The 19790-nt window shown below is 33.2% G+C and overlaps 2 protein-coding genes across 3 annotated transcripts; both read right to left on the bottom strand.

Annotated features, from left to right (window-relative positions):
- Positions 1-81: 81 nt before the first annotated feature.
- On the bottom strand, positions 82-5353 carry LOC140808211 (uncharacterized). 2 transcript variants are annotated; one of them, XM_073165279.1, is made up of 15 exons: positions 5197-5353; positions 4980-5104; positions 3381-3492; positions 2939-3051; positions 2460-2582; positions 2032-2225; positions 1819-1894; positions 1636-1722; positions 1472-1552; positions 1346-1378; positions 1199-1252; positions 1081-1122; positions 893-971; positions 542-612; positions 82-443 (listed from the first exon to the last, which is right to left on the bottom strand). In XM_073165279.1, the coding sequence occupies exons 2-15, from the start codon at positions 5076-5078 to the stop codon at positions 348-350; spliced, it is 1260 nt and encodes a 419-aa protein (XP_073021380.1). In that variant the 5' UTR covers positions 5079-5104; positions 5197-5353; the 3' UTR covers positions 82-347. The 2 variants fall into 2 exon arrangements, with proteins under 2 accessions (XP_073021380.1, XP_073021379.1); XM_073165278.1 differs by having other exon boundaries at positions 4980-5353.
- A 5276-nt stretch (positions 5354-10629) lies between these two features.
- On the bottom strand, positions 10630-11699 carry LOC140807390 (uncharacterized protein At1g76070). The gene has a single exon (XM_073164220.1). It carries the CDS (start codon positions 11523-11525, stop codon positions 10761-10763), a length of 765 nt encoding a protein of 254 aa, XP_073020321.1. The 5' UTR covers positions 11526-11699; the 3' UTR covers positions 10630-10760.
- Between the last annotated feature and the right edge of the window lie 8091 nt (positions 11700-19790).

Genomic DNA, 19790 nt, shown 5'->3' with positions numbered 1-19790 from the left:
TTGACAGAAGAAATAAAAAATTAATGTGTTTCGAAAGACGATGAGTCCAGGTTTTTAGTGCTGTATAAACCACGCAGATAATCTACCACTCCTGCGCTTTCAAGATTCATTAGTACGAGAAAGAAACAACCTATAAGATGATTTACATGTTTCCAACCAACAAAAGAACTGCCTAAAGCAAATTGTATTCGACACGCTATCATTTTCTCCTCTGTGATTTCTTCTATATTTGTAAATCTTTAGCTTTTGAAGTTCAGATTCTATAGATGTCCATTTACGCATCGACGCATTAAAAGATCGATGAAGCTAAAGATATAGACTGTATTCTGAGCCACTGAGTATTAGTGTTAAACGAGGGGCTCTGCAGGGTTGGAAGTATCAATGCTGCAATATGTGGTAGCCGGAGGCGGCCTGATCATGGTACTTTGAATGAAGGCTATCATCTGCATAAATCAAGCACTCATTATGATCAAACCTTCCCCCTACTAAACTATGATAATTTTAAATCTGGCTTTTATTTTCAATCCTGTAAGTCACTCACAGCAGCAAAGCCAGAGCACATGATACTGAATCCAGGGAAGTGGAATGGTGCATTGTCTGATAGAAACAAAGCTGAGATAGAAAAACGAGGAATTCTTGGGATAAGATTAAGTTCGTTAATTTATGTTGAGCACCAAGTATATACCACTGTAGTAACAACAGAATGCAGTTTGAAATTCGTTTTAGGCGGTTAAGAAATAAAAGTTGTAATAGATTTTTATATAGACATGCCAAATTGTTTTTCAATTCTTGTTTCCTAGCACTGCTTGGTAAAAGCTCAAATAAATGATTGGCATTGTTGCTAATATACATCTAACTATCCTATATGAAAAAACCAAATGGTTCGGCTTACCTGCTAAAGGGCTGAAAGCAATTGGGGAGACGATGCTAGCAAAGGAACCTATGCCTGTTATGCACCCTTGAGCCTTCCCCTGAAAACAACGAAGCAACCAAATTCAAAATCTCATGGCTTTTTCTGAAAGAACATTTCAACTCAAATCCAAAATGGATTAAGCCAACAGCGAGGCCTCTGTCATTTACCTGTTCATTTGGACCAGTTTGTTTAGATGCAATGCTCCTTAACTGCACATGAATCGACAAAATGAGGAAACATATCATGCTTAAACCTGAACATCGATTCAAGAAATAAGGAACCTACGCAAGGCAGGGCAAAAGTAGCCATAACAGATATCAAAGCTGCAGCATATGGAACCTGAAAATTCAAATTTTTGAAAAATTATATATCAAATTTCAATTATGGAAAAATCTCATTCACAATTTCTGAGAAACAGGTCAAGAAACGTACCCAAGGTGCCCATGCTACGCTGTAAAGTATCATCTGCGATGAACAAATCAAACCAGTTTAATCAACTATTCAAGTAAATTACCAGTCAATTTTTCGTAAAGTTTAGGCACAAAGATTTTTACTTACATGAACACAGCTGAAAAAGAGACCTATAGAAAGCATCTTTTCTTCCCCCATGAAAGGAGTTAGAAATGGCATGATGATCAGCTGAAAAGTTTACAAACGAATGACAGTCACGAAAAGTTTATAATAAAATCATGTGAATGCAAGGTAAACCGCTTTACAGCTACCTGTGATATTGCTCCCGCTATTCCAACAATTATCATTAGATCGGCAAATTGGTCTTTGTTGAAGTGAAACTGAGCCTTCAAGTAGTACTACATAGAGGTTGAGTAGGAAAAAAAAACAGATCATTATAGAAGTTTTTTCTTCATAAAATCTAATATTCAAGATCGCTGAAACATGCAACAAACCATCAAAGAAGCATAGAGACCGACTTCTGCAACATTGATGAAGAACGCAACCACTGCTGCTTTTGAAAATGTGGGGCTGCAGAAATGATGAATACTTATAAGAGAAAAACTTGTGTTTAGAGCGATTACAAATAAAATTCAAATTTTTTTGACTGCCCTGTTCGACACTTATCCTTGCATGTGGTAGAATGATAATGAAGGAATATTTCTTACCTTCTCCTTAGCAAGCAAATAGTATCATCAAGCAAAGGCAGGTTCTTGAAAAGTTTGGATTGTTTAGCAGGAGCGTTTTGTAGAAGACAATCAGTCTCTGTGCTCGTTTTTGCACGAATATCATTGTTCCCGAATGACTCGCGAAGAAATAATCTCATGTACACCAATGCTATCACTGACATTGCAGCAGCAACCTATACACACACAATTTTACAAGAACTCACCTAACCAATACTAGTTCTTTCTTCTCGTGTTTAAAGATTTTGTCTTCATATAGTTAGATACGTAGATGCCACACAACTTTAGAAAAAACTAGTTTTGCTCATTACCAAAACCATCTTAAATGTAGCATTATAAATATCATTTCATGTAGCAACAAGCGCCTGATTTTCTACTATCCATAGATTCATATACGAAAAGATGAATACTTGAAACGTAGCAGAAGTGGAAAGGAATCGAGCCGATAAATTCCCAAAGACGAAAGAAGAAGATGCAAAGCCTGATATGATCCCAAACTCCGAAGCTCGTTTGCTCTCTGGAACATTATCTGCCTGCAACCAACTCCACACACACAATTATTTTTAGAAAAATAATAAATTTCCTGATATGATTCTAGTTATGAATTAGTTAACTCTATAACGTGTATTTCACGAGCAGGAAATCTTCTGTAGTATTTTCAGTAACAATCTATGAACAACCCATTAAATCTGATACAAGTCATACGTAATTAGAAATGTTACGAGAATAATGATAAACGATAACAGGTATTGTATGTTAAATGCAAATGAAATCTAAAATTTAATTTTTAAAATTTTAAATTACAAGACCAAATTAATGTACTAGTTTTTTTTCTCGCGTCCGTGTATTGTATATCCTCAATAATGCTGGAAATGGAGAAGTGACGTACCACATATGCAAGAGCAAGAAAATGGACACTTCCTTCTGTTGCCATGGCTATCACAGTTTTTAGCAAATAATAACCGTAAAAATAATATTTCGTCCTTCTGTAAGCCAATATCACTGTCAAAAATAAAATCATGTTATTAATGTAGTCTATCAATCCTGTGTGTACTTCCCGCTAATAGCTAATATATATAGTAGTTCTATTGTGAGACGGTCTCACGAATCTTTATCAGTGAGACGAGTCAACCCTACCGATATATTCACAATAAAAAGTAATACTCGTAGCATAAAAAGTAATATTTTTCATGGATGACCCGAATAAGATATATATCTCACAAAATACGACTCTTGAGACCGTCTCATACAAATTTTTATCATATATAGATATATATGTATATATATATATGTATATATAACGAAGAAGAAGAGTTGAGAAGTGAAGACACCTAGAGGAAAAATGGAGAGAGCCATAGGGAGTGTGAGCATGGCCTTTCTTCCATAAGTATCGGAAAGATTCCCCACCAACGGCATCACCACAAGCGAGCCCAACCCAATAATCTGCACCGTTTTATATAATTTTCAAGGAGATGGGTACGTATTTTCAGACGGCAACAAGCTTGACTATATTTTTAATATAAATATTTTGTTTAATATTCTCCCTTGAGTTGTCCCATTTCAAATTTCGAAACATTGAAGTGCGGGTAAAAATAAAATAAATATAAGTTTATTTAAATTTCTTTATAATAAATGACGCAGTGGTGAAATTCTTAGAATTATTCCAAAAGTATTCTGCATGAGATAATTTTGATCACGTGGTTATTTTGATAAAGTATTATTGCATGGGCAACAAAGCATCCTATGTTCTGCCATATTTTAACAAAGTCCATCAATCTCTGTCCTTTCTACGTGATTAATTTAGCATGGGCTTCCTATATATCGGCGATCGAAGGGAGATGTAATTTGCTTTTACTTTTTCAAAACATAGGAAGGAATAAAAAAAATTTTAAAAATGTAACATAAATTTGAGTTGTTATTATTATTATTATTATTATTATTATTATTATTATTATTATTATTATTTTTATGTGAGTTGGGAAGTGAAACCCGATTCCCAAGCAATGTTTCTTTATGTTGTAGATTTCTTGATTTCGTGGGTCCACCTCAAGACTTAATTCTTTTTCTTGAAATAAGTAATCAACCATTGAAATAAATTTAAAGAAGCTTTATTAGCATGTTAATTATTCTCTGAATATCGACACATTTTTTTCCTTTTCTGGGTGGATTTTTATGGAACTTATGGCGTAACAGCTTGTATAAATATTTAATTAAATTAAATTTAAAATAGCAAAAAGAGAGGCGATTTTCGATTTCTTTGCACCCGTAAATCGGTAAATGTCATAATAACTAGGAATAATAGATGCTAAAATTGAAATGCGTGTGCTGTGAATATTCTTAACAATATCACTTGGATAGCATCATTACCAACCAACAGATTTATCAGTTGTCTTTTTCTTTATATATATACTTTTAATTAATTAAAGTTAAAATCCGTAATTAAATTGTGCTACTTTGATAACTTTCATGTTAAATTTTTTAAATAAAACTACTGAATTCAACATTTTTTATGATTACATGCATCAGGTGTCTTACGATCCGCAAACATATACGATGACAATAGCAAACTTTAATATATATATATATATATATATATATATATATATATATATATATATATATATATATATATATATATATATATATATATATATATGAAATAGTTCACATAAATCCAAAAATTAAATCTTGTTAGAATTCAATTTTCCAGAAAATCGAGTTTTTGAGAAGTATATTTCTACATATGATAATTTATATCCCAGTTCCGACATGGCTGAAATAAAGTATTTGGAATCCTAGTTTTTTAAGAGTTATATGTAATAGTTAGATTTCGATATCAAGCAATTAAGAAAAAATCACACATTTATGTTCTGAGGCGTTCACCCTCAAGGGATTAGTAATATATCTTAAAACAACATTGAAGCGCGTACCGCTTGTTGAGCTCCTGTGAGATAAATGGCCAAGGAACATTTATCTTTTCCAGGGCAAACCGCTGCCATCGTTACGTCGGTGATGGCTGGAACCACCATGAAATTGGCGAAGCAGTAGAGAAACACTGTCATGAAAAGGTTACTCAGCCCTCCTCTAGACAACTTCTCCATATGATCTGTATATGTCTCTTGGGTTTGGGGGTGTGTGTTTATGTACCTCTTTTACAGTATCCAGTCAGTGCTGTTTTAAAGTGAATTGCATGTGTAGGATTTCATTTTTTTTCTAATGAAAGGAAAAGTAAATAATAGATTAGAAGCTTCAAAAAGATTTCAGTAAAGAAATTTGAAGGATCAGCCCCCAAAGAAAATTATTTTTGCTTTACTTGGGAGTTCGTGTATATATATATATATATATATATATATATATATATATATATATATAGAAATACCGGGGGCGGGGGGGTGACCCAAGTCAAAGAGTCACGAAAGTGCAACGTTGAAAGGATGCGTAGCTTGTAAGTTCATGCAAAAGCAAGGCATGGAAATAAAGGAAATAAGCTTGTTTAATTAAAGAGCTTAATTTAAGTGCAATCGTATATAAATTATTTACGCGTTATTGTGTGCAAGGTTAAGCAAGATGTCACTTACGGGTCACACTCGCCTCTAGGGACTCTCTACGCGCGAGCAAGGGAAAAAGGTCATCCGATTCTCGATCTCTCTAATAAAGTTTTTTTAAATGTAAATAATTTTAATAAATATTTTTATTTTATTTTTTATTTTTATATTTTTTTTATAACATTTGATATCTTATTAAACAAACATATCTAAGAGCTCTGTCTCGCACTTTTGCCCAGCCCACGAGCCATCGAGAGCTCGTAACCACGAGCTTGTTGTCTCGGACGCTCTACTTAAGGGGGGACTCGTGATACCCTAGAAGATAGGCTCGGCCCGCTTTCGATAGCCTGTAGAAATTCAAGCCCAATATCTAGATAATTCCAGGAAGTCATCTAGGGGTTATGATTGATTAGAATATCACCTCATTCAATCGGTCCCGACAGATCATCTAGGGACCTACCCCAGACTCCATTCATCTAGATTCGTTGGGAGGTCATCCAGGAGCTTACACCAGCCAATCTCCCATACTTCAATAATCTTGTCGATCAGCAGGACTTGGCCGAGCTCCTGAGCCGAGTTCCTAACAGGGACTTGGCCTACCTCTCAGAATATATTATCGCAACGATTGAGAAGATCTCGGTCGACCTCCCGAACAAGTTCCATAGAAATTTTGGTACATGTTAGACAAAGCTCATGCCACAAGGAGATCCCACTCCAATATATGAATGTATAGTCCGCAAAAATAAAGCTCGTAAAGATTTAATACAATCTTATCTAAGATTCTGATAATCCAAATAACCAACCGGCAATGAATAGGAAAGATAGAGATTTAATCTAACTTTATCTAAGATTCTGATAATCCAGATTCCAATAGATTTAGGGACTCTACAAATAAAAATCCAGAGTCCTAGAGATTTAGGAATCTACAAATACCAAATTTTAGTCGTCAAAAATTCAAGTTAAATAGGGACTCTTCTTCTATAAATACAAGGTTGTTTATGTATACATTTACTCATTCTGAACACGCAAAATATTCTCACTATTCTTATTTTCTGACTTCAGCATAAGAAGGATTACATCGGAACATCCTTTCGATCTCTTTCTAAAATTCTTATTTGTATTTTCAGATCTAAAAGTCCGACACGAACTTCCAAGATGTCCTCACAATTTTCGTCAACATCAACAATCTTAACTTCGACTCCTTCATTTAATTTTTTATTTAATATTTGTTAAAATAAGTAGTCAAACTTCATAATTATTTTTAAAGTAATAAGTTGTGCTCCTTAATCTTGACCGACTCCTTCATTTTCTTTTTTGTTTTCATTTTTTTTTAAATAAGTAGCAGAACTCTTTAACCACTGTCCGGACTCTTTCATTTTATTCTTTCACTACAAGAATAAATGTTTATGGTCATTCATAAATATTATTATATTCAATATTTAGTGATATTTAAGTTTTAATGACACCTCCAACAAATGTCCTCTATTTCAATGTCGTCTTAAATTTCCTGACATTTTTTAATGTCGTTATAAGATGTTAATGACAACTTCATACGTGTCACTAATTATTCATATAACGACAATTTTAGATATTTTAAATACATTTATACATGCCTTGTTATTATAATAATAACGACAAATTTATATGTTAGTTAAAATCATTTATAATGATAATTAAAAGTGTTGTATATATTATTTATAGTGATAATAACAAATGTGAGAATATTTGGGTTGGATAAATATTGGAGGAGGGAAAAAAAATAAAATAAATGTGGGAATAAAAAAAGATATTAGATTAGTTATTCTACATTTTTAATTGATGTCATTTTTATATGGAGGGAAACAATTATTTTCCATCATCTAATATTTATCCAACCCAAATATTCTCACATTTATTTATAGTAACAATTTCTAGTTTTTTAATGATTTTTTACGATGTAGGAAAAATAATTGTTTCCCTTCATATTAAAAATGTCATCAATTAAAAATTTCAGGATAATTAATCTAATATTTCATTATTAAGTATTTCCAACAACATTTAACTAAAAGTGTCTACAAAAAAATGTCACAATAGCCTTTTTTGGTTGTAGTGTTTGTTTTCGATTTTTTTAAAAAACTCTTTAATATGGCTCTTTTATTTTCCTTTTTCTAATATTTTTTTTAAAGAAGTGAGATTCTTAACCCGGCCCTTCATTATTTTTTTTAGTGGGTCTCATGTGAGACTATCTCACGGATCATAGTTTGTGAAATGGGTCAACCCTACTCATATTCACAATAAAAAGTAATACTCTTAGCATGAAAAGTAATACTTTTTTTGGGTGACCCAAATAAGAGATCCGTCTCACAAATACGACCCGTGAGATCATCTCACACAAGTTTTTGATTTTTCCTACATTTTTAAAAAATAAAGAATAGAGCTTTTCGAGGAGCCCTTTCATTAGGGCTGTCAATCGGGTCGGGTGGGTCGGGTTTCGGGCCAACCCGCGCAATATATTTTATTTTTTTCCCCAACCTGAACTCGAAGCAACCCGAAAACCCCCAACCCGAACACGAACCCACCTAACCCGAATTTTATTTATTTATTTTTAAAAATTAATGAAAAAAATTCGAAAAAATAATAATAATATTTTAATTTGAACACATAATAACAAAATTTTTTATTTAAATTATAAATTTTAATTGTAGAAAATTAAAAGTATGTTTATTAAATCAAATAAACAATTGTTAAAAAAATTAAAAAATATACAAAATAAATAATAAATGATGAAAACTTATCATAAAAATATATAATAAAGTTTGTTCAAACATATAATATATAAAAATATAGATAATATTTTAAAAAAATAAAATCGGGTCAACCTGCGACCCAACCCAAAACCCGTCTAACCTGGCACTAACCCGAACCTGTCCAATCCGAACCCGATCTAAATCCGAAAAATCCCAATCTGAACCTGATTTTTTTGGTGTTGGGTCATTTCAGGTTGACGGTCGTATCGCATTTTGCCACCCCTACCTTTCGTTTTATTTTATATTTTATTATTATTTTTAAATAACCAGTCAGCTATAATCCGGCTTCGTCATTTTCCTGTTTTGTTACTTTTTTAAAATAAGGAGACAGACTACTTCATATTCTTGGCCCGGTCGATTGGGTGAGTTTAGGTAATCTACTGAATAGAGATGTGTAGTTTTCTTTGAGAATATTTTTTACTTGATGGGATGAGTTCGGATTGTCTGGCTGTACTGTAAGTAATATTGACCCGGTAGGCCTGTAAACGTAGAGGGGAATAGACCTCTCGATTATCCGTGGATGGCGTGGACAGAGTCTTCGATCTCTTAACTTAATATTATCAGGTACCCTGCTTACCTAGTCAGGGAAGACTCCAAAGTGCTACAAGTGTTTGAGATGCCAAGGGCTTCTCTGCTGATGATATCCGAATGAATCGGGTATGAAATATGTGGGCAATCCACCGGATGATAAGGATGATTTTGTGTTAGGAAATATGAGTAAGGATAATGGCTTCAGATAAACCTGCAAATAAAGAAAAGAACTCGTGAATGGGCGTCGGAGGGGTGTCCGGCGTGGCCACTCCGATACTTAAATCAACAAGTAGGAGATGAATAACACAAGCAATATATGTGTATGCTTGAGAGTTTAAAAAATCCAGAATCAGTAAATGAGAAATATGACTGCAATTTATAGTAGTAAATCTCATCATTACCTTGTTTTCAGTGCCACCCACTAGGTATGGTAAGTCAGCTGCCTATACTTTCTGATAACTTTTCTCACACACCAAACCAATGTTGTTCTGACAGATAAGATTGTCCATATCAATCACACTTGAGTGTAGTGCAATTCTCGAGATAGCCCGAGTAGAATGTTTCTGGGACTTGTATGAGAGCCCGAGAAGAGAATATGTGCACGGATGACCAAGGTAGTTCCCGGCAGCTTGGCTCTAATTTGGGTCATCCAATTAGTTTCTCGGGTCATTCTTGATCCGGGTCCTTATGGAGGTATCACCTGCCTAGCCGCACACCTTTTCCACCCGAGAAATATCATTCAACCATGTCTTGTGTCAAGAATATGAGTCCATAGTGGTATGATATATTTTATCGAGTTGCTGCATGTCGGGGTTGTCTTAACAAGCTACTCTTCATTTACCTAGGTTGGCTTCCAACCTGTCTCCTATTGAATTCTCGAGATCAACTATGGACTGGTCATACTTTGATCTTTCTTTTCTGCTCGAGTTCAAAAATGACCTAAGCTCTTTCCTGCCTGAGTTCAAATATATATATATAGAAAAAAATAAGAAGCCGATCTCTTTAACCGCATCCCTTAAGCTCCTTGATTTTTTTTATTTTTAAATATAGAAAAAAGGCAAAAACTTGTGTGAGACGGTCTCACGGGTTATATTTGTGAGACGGATCTCTTATTTGGGTCATCCATGAAAAAGTATTACTTTTTATGCTCAAAATATTACTTTTTATTGTGAATATGGGTAGGGTTGACCCGTCTTACGGATTAAGATCCGTGAGACGGTCTCACATGAGACCTACTCTAGAAAAAATAAGAAGCCGATCTCTTTAACCGCATCCCTTAAGCTCCTTAATTTTTTTTATTTTTAAATATATATATATTTTATCATTTTTCAAATAAAGAACTGAGCTTCTTATACCGACTCGTTCCTTGTATTTTTTGTTTTCCTATTTTTTTAAAATAAGGAGACGAACTCCTTAGTTCCAGATGCTTCATTTTCATTTTTGTTTTTATATATTTTTTAAAGTAAGGAGCAGCCCTCATTAAAAACCCAGTTCATTAAATTTTTTTTGTCTTTTATATTTTCAAAAATAAAGAACCGACTCATTAACCCCAATTACTCGATTTCAATTTTTTAATATAAATAATAATTAGGAAATGGGCTCATTAAAACGGACAATTCACCGTTCATTGGTGTGGAGCCCATATATTCAAGGTGTACGTACACCATAGCATGTGCAAACTTATTTTTGAATTAGAAGGCAAAAAATAATAATAGGAAAAGACCAAATTCAAACTTTATACATGTATCTCAATCGTGATATTGACTAAATCATTACATAAACCTAATATATGACAAGAAAATAAAATCACGAAAAAGTTTAGATTAAAAAGGAGATTTTTTTACTGTTTTTATTGTGCTTTAATCAAGTTTAGCTGGAGAGGTTTTGGCTGAGCCATGGTTCTCCTCTTCCACAAATTGATCTCCTTCCTCGGCTCCAAAGTCAACCCGGCTCCACTTCCAGACACGAGCATCGGCGCCGAGAAAGGGATTATTATGGCGTCATATTCTTCATCACTCTCTTCGTCAGAGTTCAAATCTACGTCCTCCTCCGGTGCAATTCGTGCAGTTGTCCAATCAAAATCGGCGAAAGTATCACGACTACTGGCGAATCTCCGGATCTCGCTCAAGCTCGGCGCCCTGTCAGGTAGCGGCGGCTTCGCTTTATCGGTTGACGCGTCTGACCTTCTTCTCGCGCTGAAAACTCTCCGAATCCCCTGTGGCTTCTTCTTCAGCTCAGGCACCGGGAGCTCAGGCCTAGTTTTGCTGTTTTTCTTGAGTTCTGGAGACGAAACGGGTCTGGGATCGAAATCTTTCGGTAAAGAAACTCGTTTATTCTTGCATACTTTATTCCTGTGCTTGATTTGGCCCATGCACGACACTTTTGGTGAAGTGGGCTCCTGCGTTTCCGAGTTCTTGGAATTTCGTCTGGCTTCAACCGGAATCATGGAGATACCTTTATTAATCTTGGCTCTGAGCTTGTTTACGTTTAAATCGGGCCAATTGGCTCGGCCCGGGCTAAACGGAGGCGGATTCTGGAATGAAACCGACGCCTGTGCTACCTTCGGCAGAAAGTTCAAAATATTGTTCTTCGATTTCACCGCTGCCTTCTCCATTTGCTGAATTCTCTACTTAAAATATGATCTTTTAGAGTTGAGGTTTTTATAGATCACAAGATGGAAATAGGGTTCCAAATTTGACATTTTCAAGAAAGAGATGACAAATCATAAAATATTAGTCAAATGCAAAAATACGACGGAGAGAGGAACAAGTTGTGCCCACCCCCCAAAATTAATTAAATGAATAATAGGGGTAAGAATATGAATATATTTTTAATAGAAAATATCTAATGTATCACTATTTCTTTTTAAAAAATAGTAATTTCCGCAAATTAAAACATAGAATCCCATGGAAAATTAGTTAAGAAACATTGTGTGCTATACATATATACGATTAATTTCATTTTAATTTATTGATGAGTAATTCTCCCTGTTATATATCGAAAATTAACAACGTCGTCCAGTGGCACAAGTGATTTAATAATTAAATTAAATTATAGAAAAATATTGGTCAAAGCTTTCCTGCGGGCCATTTAATCTTGTCACGTGTTTTCCGAACGCAATTTGCAAATTTTGTAAATATTAAATTTGACATGGCTATTCAAATTTCAGATACAGTACCATTCTCAAATAATTGAAGCAGACATTATTATAATTTATTATTATTAGTATTTGCAAAGTTGAAATTCATAAATTTGCACGTGATGCTTATTTTTAGAAATAAAAAAAAAAAGAATAATAAAATTTGTTTTCTACATGTATTATTTTTTATTTTCTTATATTTATTTCTTGGGACTACTATTGTAACTGTACATTTTAATGTTCCCTTTTTCCCATGATAATTCACTTGTCATTTTGTCTTTATTGATTAATTATTATTTATGTTTTGTAAATTAAACTTGACTCTTTGGATTGATTCTCATCATATGAAACAAGAAGAAAAAGGTAGAAATGCTACTAAATAAACCTATGTAAAAATTAAAAAAAGGAATTATAAGAATACATGACATTTACAAGAATACGAAATTATAGACTGGTAAGAATCTGTTTGTGTGTGTTTTGTTATTTGGAAAAAAAAAGTATGTCTCTATTCTGCGAGACGGGCCAACTTTATCGATATTCATAATAAAAAGTAATACTTATAGTATAAAAATACTATTTTTTCATGGATAATCCAAATAAGAGATATATCTCACAAAATACAACTCGTAAAATCGTCTCACACACATTTTTACTAAAAAAATATTCGATCGCCTATACATGGAATCGTTTGTTGGAATTTAAATATAGGGAATTAAAAAAATAATTTAAGTTGAAGCGGCCTTGAATAAGGTGCCGAAAATTGTCACGATTTGATAATTAATTTAAAATTTGAAAGAAGTCAACACATACTGCACCCAACTTGGAACGTTTATTTATTATTATCTGTGACGTTAAAGGGAGAAAATTAGTCTGAGGATCAAGCCAAAATGTAAGTTTTGCCGGCTTGATGGCTACATTTTATTTCCGTATTTTTCTTTGAAAATACAAGTTATGGTATGTAGTGTACAATGTCTAGGTTGGGAATGAGGAGAGAGGTGTGTTATCCAATTACGGGTAATTTTGACATTTGATTAAAAAATTGGTATTATATTCATTATTAATAAGATAACATAGTTTAAAAAATTGCAGCTTTTTCTCACATATCTTCACAATTTATAAGTTTAATCACTTCTATAGTTCTATGTTTTGATTTGGAGTACTTATGTCTGCAAAATAAAGTACGCATGTTTTCTGTATGATATTATTATCGTTATAAATTGTAAGATAATTGTGTCTGTTCAAATATTAAGTTATTCTTTATACTAAAATATGAGTTAAATACATATAGTATTTCCTAAGTTGGTCTGGCTTATAAATTTATTAAGTCTAAGTAGTATTCCCAAAATTAAAGAAACTTCGATTTAAAAATAAAATAAATAAAATTTTAAAATCAGTTGGGCCAACACCAGGGGGTTTATTTCATCCTACCCATGTGAGCATTGTTCATATGATAGGATGAATGATCAAGATTTGCTCATGCATATATATGATTCATTTTTTTTTAAATTGTATGTGTGTCAATATCTTACTCGTTGAAATGAAGTGAGGGTAGTGTCCACATAGGTAGGATCTCATCTACCGTACTAGGAATGGCAATTTTCTCCAAACCCGTTGCAGGATCCGATACCCGACTCGAATAGAAGAGGGTATGGAGGGATTTTTAGACCCGAATAAATAATTGGGTAATCAGGTATGAGGACTTTCGGATTTGGGTATGGAGGCGGGTTTGATATAATCCGACCCACACCCGACCCGGATACCCGTTTAAATAAATATTTATATAATATATGTATGTATATATGTATATATATATTATTATATTTATTTATATTAAATATTCATCTTCTCAAATCCAAGTAAATCGGTACTTTTTTTTTTCTCTTCCCTTTCACTTTTACGTTTCAAGGTTTTACCACTTTTTTATTTTTTATTCAATATCTCATCTTCTCCACTGGTAATTTTATTCTATGTTTGACTTCAAAAATTGAAAAATATTTTATTTCTTGATTATGGTTCATTGTATTTCTTTTTTGTTTGCATATTTCTCAATTCATTTTAAGGTTTTTTTAACCAAATAATTTTGGGAGTTTGGAATTTACGACTTTGTTTTTTATTGGTTTTGGTTTTGGTTTTTATTTTTTTTTAACTTGGACTATTTTTAATTTTTTGTTATTTTTTTATAAAGTTTATTTTACAAATTTTTATCACTAATAATTTTTCTTATTATTCATTTAAATAATTTTTTAAATATTCTTAACTTCATTGAAACAATTTAAATTTGAAAAAATTCAATTATATATGATAATAGAGTATTTGAGTAGAGTATTAGTATCCGATAATCCGATGGGTATGGGTATGGGTATGAGGATGGATTTAATAAATGAATATGATGATAGATGTATGAAATCCGATCCATACCCTGCCCATTATCATCCCTGCACAACTATTAGGCCCCGTTTTCGTACATATCCATTTTCCACCACAGCATCCAGTTGAGAACTGTTTCCGAGATGTCAGTCTGCCTCGCACTTTCAAGTACTTACTGGGTACGGTTCTGTCAATCCTGTCCACTTTTTTTATTACTGTTTGTATTGACGATGATTCTGCGAGTGTGTAGCTACGCAGTTTTTGTCGAGGGGAATCCCATGCATTTTCAATTCCTGGATTGTCAGGCACTTTACCGAGGAAGCTTATCCGGTATCTCAATTCTTGAGTTAAGGTTATATATATTTGGTCAGACTCAGAGTATGCCTGTTTTGAAAATTTTCGTTTTGTTGCTGTGAATTCGAACTGATTTTGCATAGTTTCTGGTCAAAGCTTAAATTTTGGTCCCCAAGGATTATACTAATTCTTATCTGCAAATGATTTTTGAATTTGATTCAACTACTTTCAAAATTTCTATTTCGTGTTATGAAAAATAGCATTTAAATGGTCTGGGCAGAAAGCACGACCCAGAATTGGAGTGGAGCAAATGAACTCAAAGCATTAGGTTTGTTAGATTTTTGTTTTTAATTTTTACTCTTCAATCATTCCGGAAGTTATTTATTCAGGAAGGTGAAAGGATGGTCCTCGTATGGTTGGACACACCATATAACCAAGCAGCGTATGGAATTGTGGACAAACTAGGTGAGTAGTCGCTGATTAACCTAGTCTTGAATGTCTTGCTTGTAAGATCAGCAGGCGCAGTTGGATTAATATTTGATAATTCTTTGAGTATCCTTTATGTTTAAATTCTTCCGTTGTTGGTTGTGGTGAGAAAGCCAACGAAATAGCCAATATGCATGTTCCATTCAGTCTTTGGGTATCCGCTACGATCTTCACGTCAGCGTTCGATCGAATTCTACTCTCGACTCGAACCTTCGCGAGAATCATAGATGTGGTAAGAATTATGTTAATGCGATATGAAGTCCGAGACATAGATTTTGGGATCGATGCTCGAAGGATTCCTCTTATTTAGATGTTATATTTTTTTACTCAAATGTAGCGAATACCTTAGTCTTCTTTAGACAATAGTTGCATTTATATATATTTGTTAAACAATATAGTTGCATTTATGTTAGTGTTACAAACAGCATCGTCAATGATAAATTTAAATCCACGTCTTTGCTTCTTGGACCATACCAAAAGATGATCTTCAGGATAATCTATCTATTCGGCCGTTTTTATTAAAAGATATTTCAAGGTACATCTACATCCAATGGAGTACTTAGCCCAATTTTCTTTGACCAATATTTCAGCTTGACCTTCATTGATTTGGATTATGAACATAAGGTACATATTTCAGTATTTTAAATCTGTTTATTTGCTTGTAGGATTCTTTCTCCGTTTCCTTCGGCAGTTGCTTGCCTTCAGCCGTTGAGTACCTACTACTTTCAGGTGTAGTCACTCACATCCTTTAGAAAACGTATCTGATTACTTGTGGAAGACTTTTCCCGTTCACTACTCTTTTGGTTTTGCGTATTTCAGTATAGCTGGTACAGCAGTGTAAGTATAATTTCCTCTTGCGTGATCTTCTCTTACTCAAGTTCCAGTCTTCCCGTTTGCTGATCCAAGAACTTAGTTGAAATGGCGATTTCTTTCGGAATTCATCCTAGATGTCTGATGTTGCTGAAATTCGAGATGGTAGCTAGGAGGTCGGATCTCACTTGAGAAGTTCGTTTCAGAGATCTATACATCATAGCTTAGTTGATAATATTCTGCTATGGTTGGTTTTATTTCATCTTATGAATTTGTTCATGTCATCAGGGCCGTGCTTATTAAGAGGCAAATGAGTCGAATGACTCAGGCCCATCTGCTTTTTGTGGCCCAAAATTTTTTTAAAAAAATTATTATATATATACTAGTTATTAGATAGCCCAAAACCAAGTTTATTAAATGGAACTTGCTTAGCCTGTTATCGATTTATTTCTCAATCTTCCCCCATATTCATATGCAGACAAGCCTTAATCGACTCCAGTCGTTGCGTCGTCTCTAAGTTTGATTGAAAGACCCGTGAGGAGCTGTAAGTCTATTTTCTTGTATTTGGTTTGTCCCGGCTTCTAATTTTTTTATTGTAGTTTCTTACTTTCTTCGAGGCTTTATGTGGTATCTATAATCTACGTTTTTTGACTGAAATTTTGGTGGATGTAATGCTTATCCGGCTTTCAAATGCTCATATTGCTTATAAAATCTTGTTGAATATCCCGGTCACAGTATCAAGTGTAGAGCGAAGTTTCTCAAAGATAAAACCCATCAAAAATTTTCTCTGATCAACCATGTTACGAGAAAGATTGAATGGATTGGCTATGTTATCGATTGAGAAAGAAATTATAAAACAACTTGATTATACAGACTTGATTAGTATTTTTAGCTCTAAAACTGTTAGGCGGGTTGTTTTTTAGCGATCATTTTGGACATGTTTGATATTTTTATTTATTTAGTTTTTATATTGTCTTTGACGTATTCATTTAATTTGAAAAATTGCTATGAAACTAAAAAAATATGAACACACATTATGATTCAGATGCCTCTTTTTAAAAGTTAGACTCATGTCCAAATATTGTTAGGATCGACCCTGCATGTCATATTATGTTACCAGAAACATGGAGAACTCGTTCGTGAGTCTTATTTACAAAACGATTTTCTTAATCTATGTAAAAAAACAAACAAACATCTTATATTGGAACGAAAAAAGTACATTTTTTATCGCGATAAATTGAACTGAGTAGTAGCAAGTGGATGGTAACTCATTCGTGGAGCCGTCTTTACTTCCAGAAATTAGATTTGAAAGTTGAAACCCAGTGAAAATCTAATCCAACACTTGTCTTATAAAAGCAGAATGCATTGTAAGTGTTTTTTGTTTTTTAACTTATAGTAAAAAAAAACTGTGCACGCAACTCTCTGTGCATTCCCACCCGTAAATTCCTATTTAATGTTCCTTTCAGATTTTCAAGAAAATTAGCTACCAATGACGTTATTATATTTACGAGAGTATTTATGATTCCAGCAAGCGTTTAACTTTCGAATACTCCCTCTTTTAATTAGATTTTTTTAAAGTAACAAAACTACGAAATAATGCAAGTTTGTTTAACTTGAAATATGACTGCTTACGCCAAGTAATTAATAGGAGATATCTCGATTAATTTTATTTTAATTTCACAATATATTAGACAAATTAAGTTTATGTTAAGTTACTCAAAAAATTATGTATGAAAATTAATTCGCCTTCTCCGGTTAGTCTGATATTAATGCTATATTTCAGGAAGAATCCACTAAATTAAAGTTGCGTCACAAATTCAAGTTATGACCGGAATTATGATGCAACTCTTACAAAAAAAAATATGCCACATTTTAACAAGAAACTGAGCTTACCAAATTAAAAGATGAAAAATTCTAGAATGAAGGTGATTGAGAACTAACCATTTAAATAATTACTTGGTTAATACATAATTAAATAATTGGATAGTCAATTCTAATAATGTGGTTGCCTAATAAGTATGGTGCTGTGCTGTAATGATCTTGCCATTAGTAAAATACAACTCACTCAAGTAAATGTGCCATTGAATGAGTGCATTATGGCATCCTTTCATCACCACACCATTTAAGAAAAACTCCCTCGTCCCACTCATCAAGGATGTATTTCATTTTGATAAAAATTTGTATGAGACGGTCTCACATGTCGTGTTTTGTGAGACAGATATATTATTTGACTCATCCATGAAATATTATTATTTTTTATGTTAAGAGCATTACTTTTCATTGTGAATAATTAACATGTCTCACAAATAAAGATTTGTGAGACCGTCTCATAAGATTTATATCCTTTCCTTTTTCCAATGTCCCAATTATATAGTCCAATTTCCGTATTTAGTGATCTGTTTTCAATTTTTTTTTTAATTTACCGCTATTAAATTAATATCATTAAATATCTATACAATTTTTTTTTTTACATTGTTAAAATCTTCATTAAACAAAGACAAAATGAGAATTTGCTTTTTAAAATTTACTTTGACAAACACTTTTTTAATATGTGTGAAAATAGACACAAGCCTATATGAGTGGGCTATGTAGCGAGTATTTTTTTTATTTTAAACTCAATATATTAAATGAGTAGGTCTCTTGTGAGACGATCTCACGAATCTTTATCTGTGAGACGGATCAATTTTACCGATATTCAAAATAAAAAGTAATACTCTTAGCATAAAAAGTAATATTTTTTCATGGATGAACTAAATAAGAGATCTATCACACAAAATACGACTTATGAAACCGTCTCACATAAATTTTTGTCATATTGTATATTTATTGGAAATGCAATTATATAATTGGAGAATGAATTGTATAAGAAATTAATTCCTTTAACCTTTGTTCATGCATCTTTGTCGTTCGTCTCATTTTTAACGTGTCATGCTATGACCAAAGTTTTGACAATTGCTATATTGCAGAATTAATTTATTAAAAGTACATATATATATATAAATATATATATATATATATATATATATATATATATATATATATATATATATATATATATTCATTCATTCAAAATAAAAATTATCACCTTAAAAAAAATTTTATTTCAAAAGGTCGAAAAATGTGACAACTTTCAGGAAAAATTAATGTAAAAAGAAAGAATATGAATGAAATGAATTTAGTTCCTTCTCGTCTTCTTAGATGCACAAAAATTCCACTACAAAAAACAATCAAAAACCAAAATTGAACTGCTGATGTACTTTTTCTAGACAAATAAAAATCCTTCTTCTTCCTAAACTTCAACATGGATCATTGTCCGGCGGGTTGAAGAATTCGGATCCAATCTTGGCCCGACAGACAGGGCAAAAGGGTTGTTTGGACAACCAGGTATGAATACAGTGCAGATGAAATCCATGATGGCAACCTGGAATCAGTTTCGCGGGTTGCTCACTCTCGATTTCGTCTAAACAGATAGCACAATCCGAGCCCAGAACCAAGTCCTTTCCGGTGACTTGGGGGAGCTTTTCAAGATCCGAAGCCGAAAGCCCGTTCTGTTGATTTGGTTTCACCGGCGACTGGAACTCAAGGTTGCTACCGTTTCCATTGTTGGTGCCTGCTGCATAGCACAGCAAACATATGTATACCAGGAACACCGCTGCCATCCCGGCGCACGGTAGAAACAGAGCAAGAAAGATGGAAACGAGCATTTTGGGTGTGCTCTGATTCTATGGAGGGTTTAGCGTTGCGCACACCATGGCTGATGGAAGAAACGCCAAGAAAAAAGAA

The sequence above is a fragment of the Primulina eburnea genome, chromosome 12 (genome assembly GCF_022965805.1).
Source record: "Primulina eburnea isolate SZY01 chromosome 12, ASM2296580v1, whole genome shotgun sequence".
Lineage (NCBI taxonomy): Eukaryota > Viridiplantae > Streptophyta > Magnoliopsida > Lamiales > Gesneriaceae > Primulina > Primulina eburnea.
Note: the sequence above shows the minus strand (reverse complement) of the source record. Positions and strands in the feature narration are given on the sequence as shown.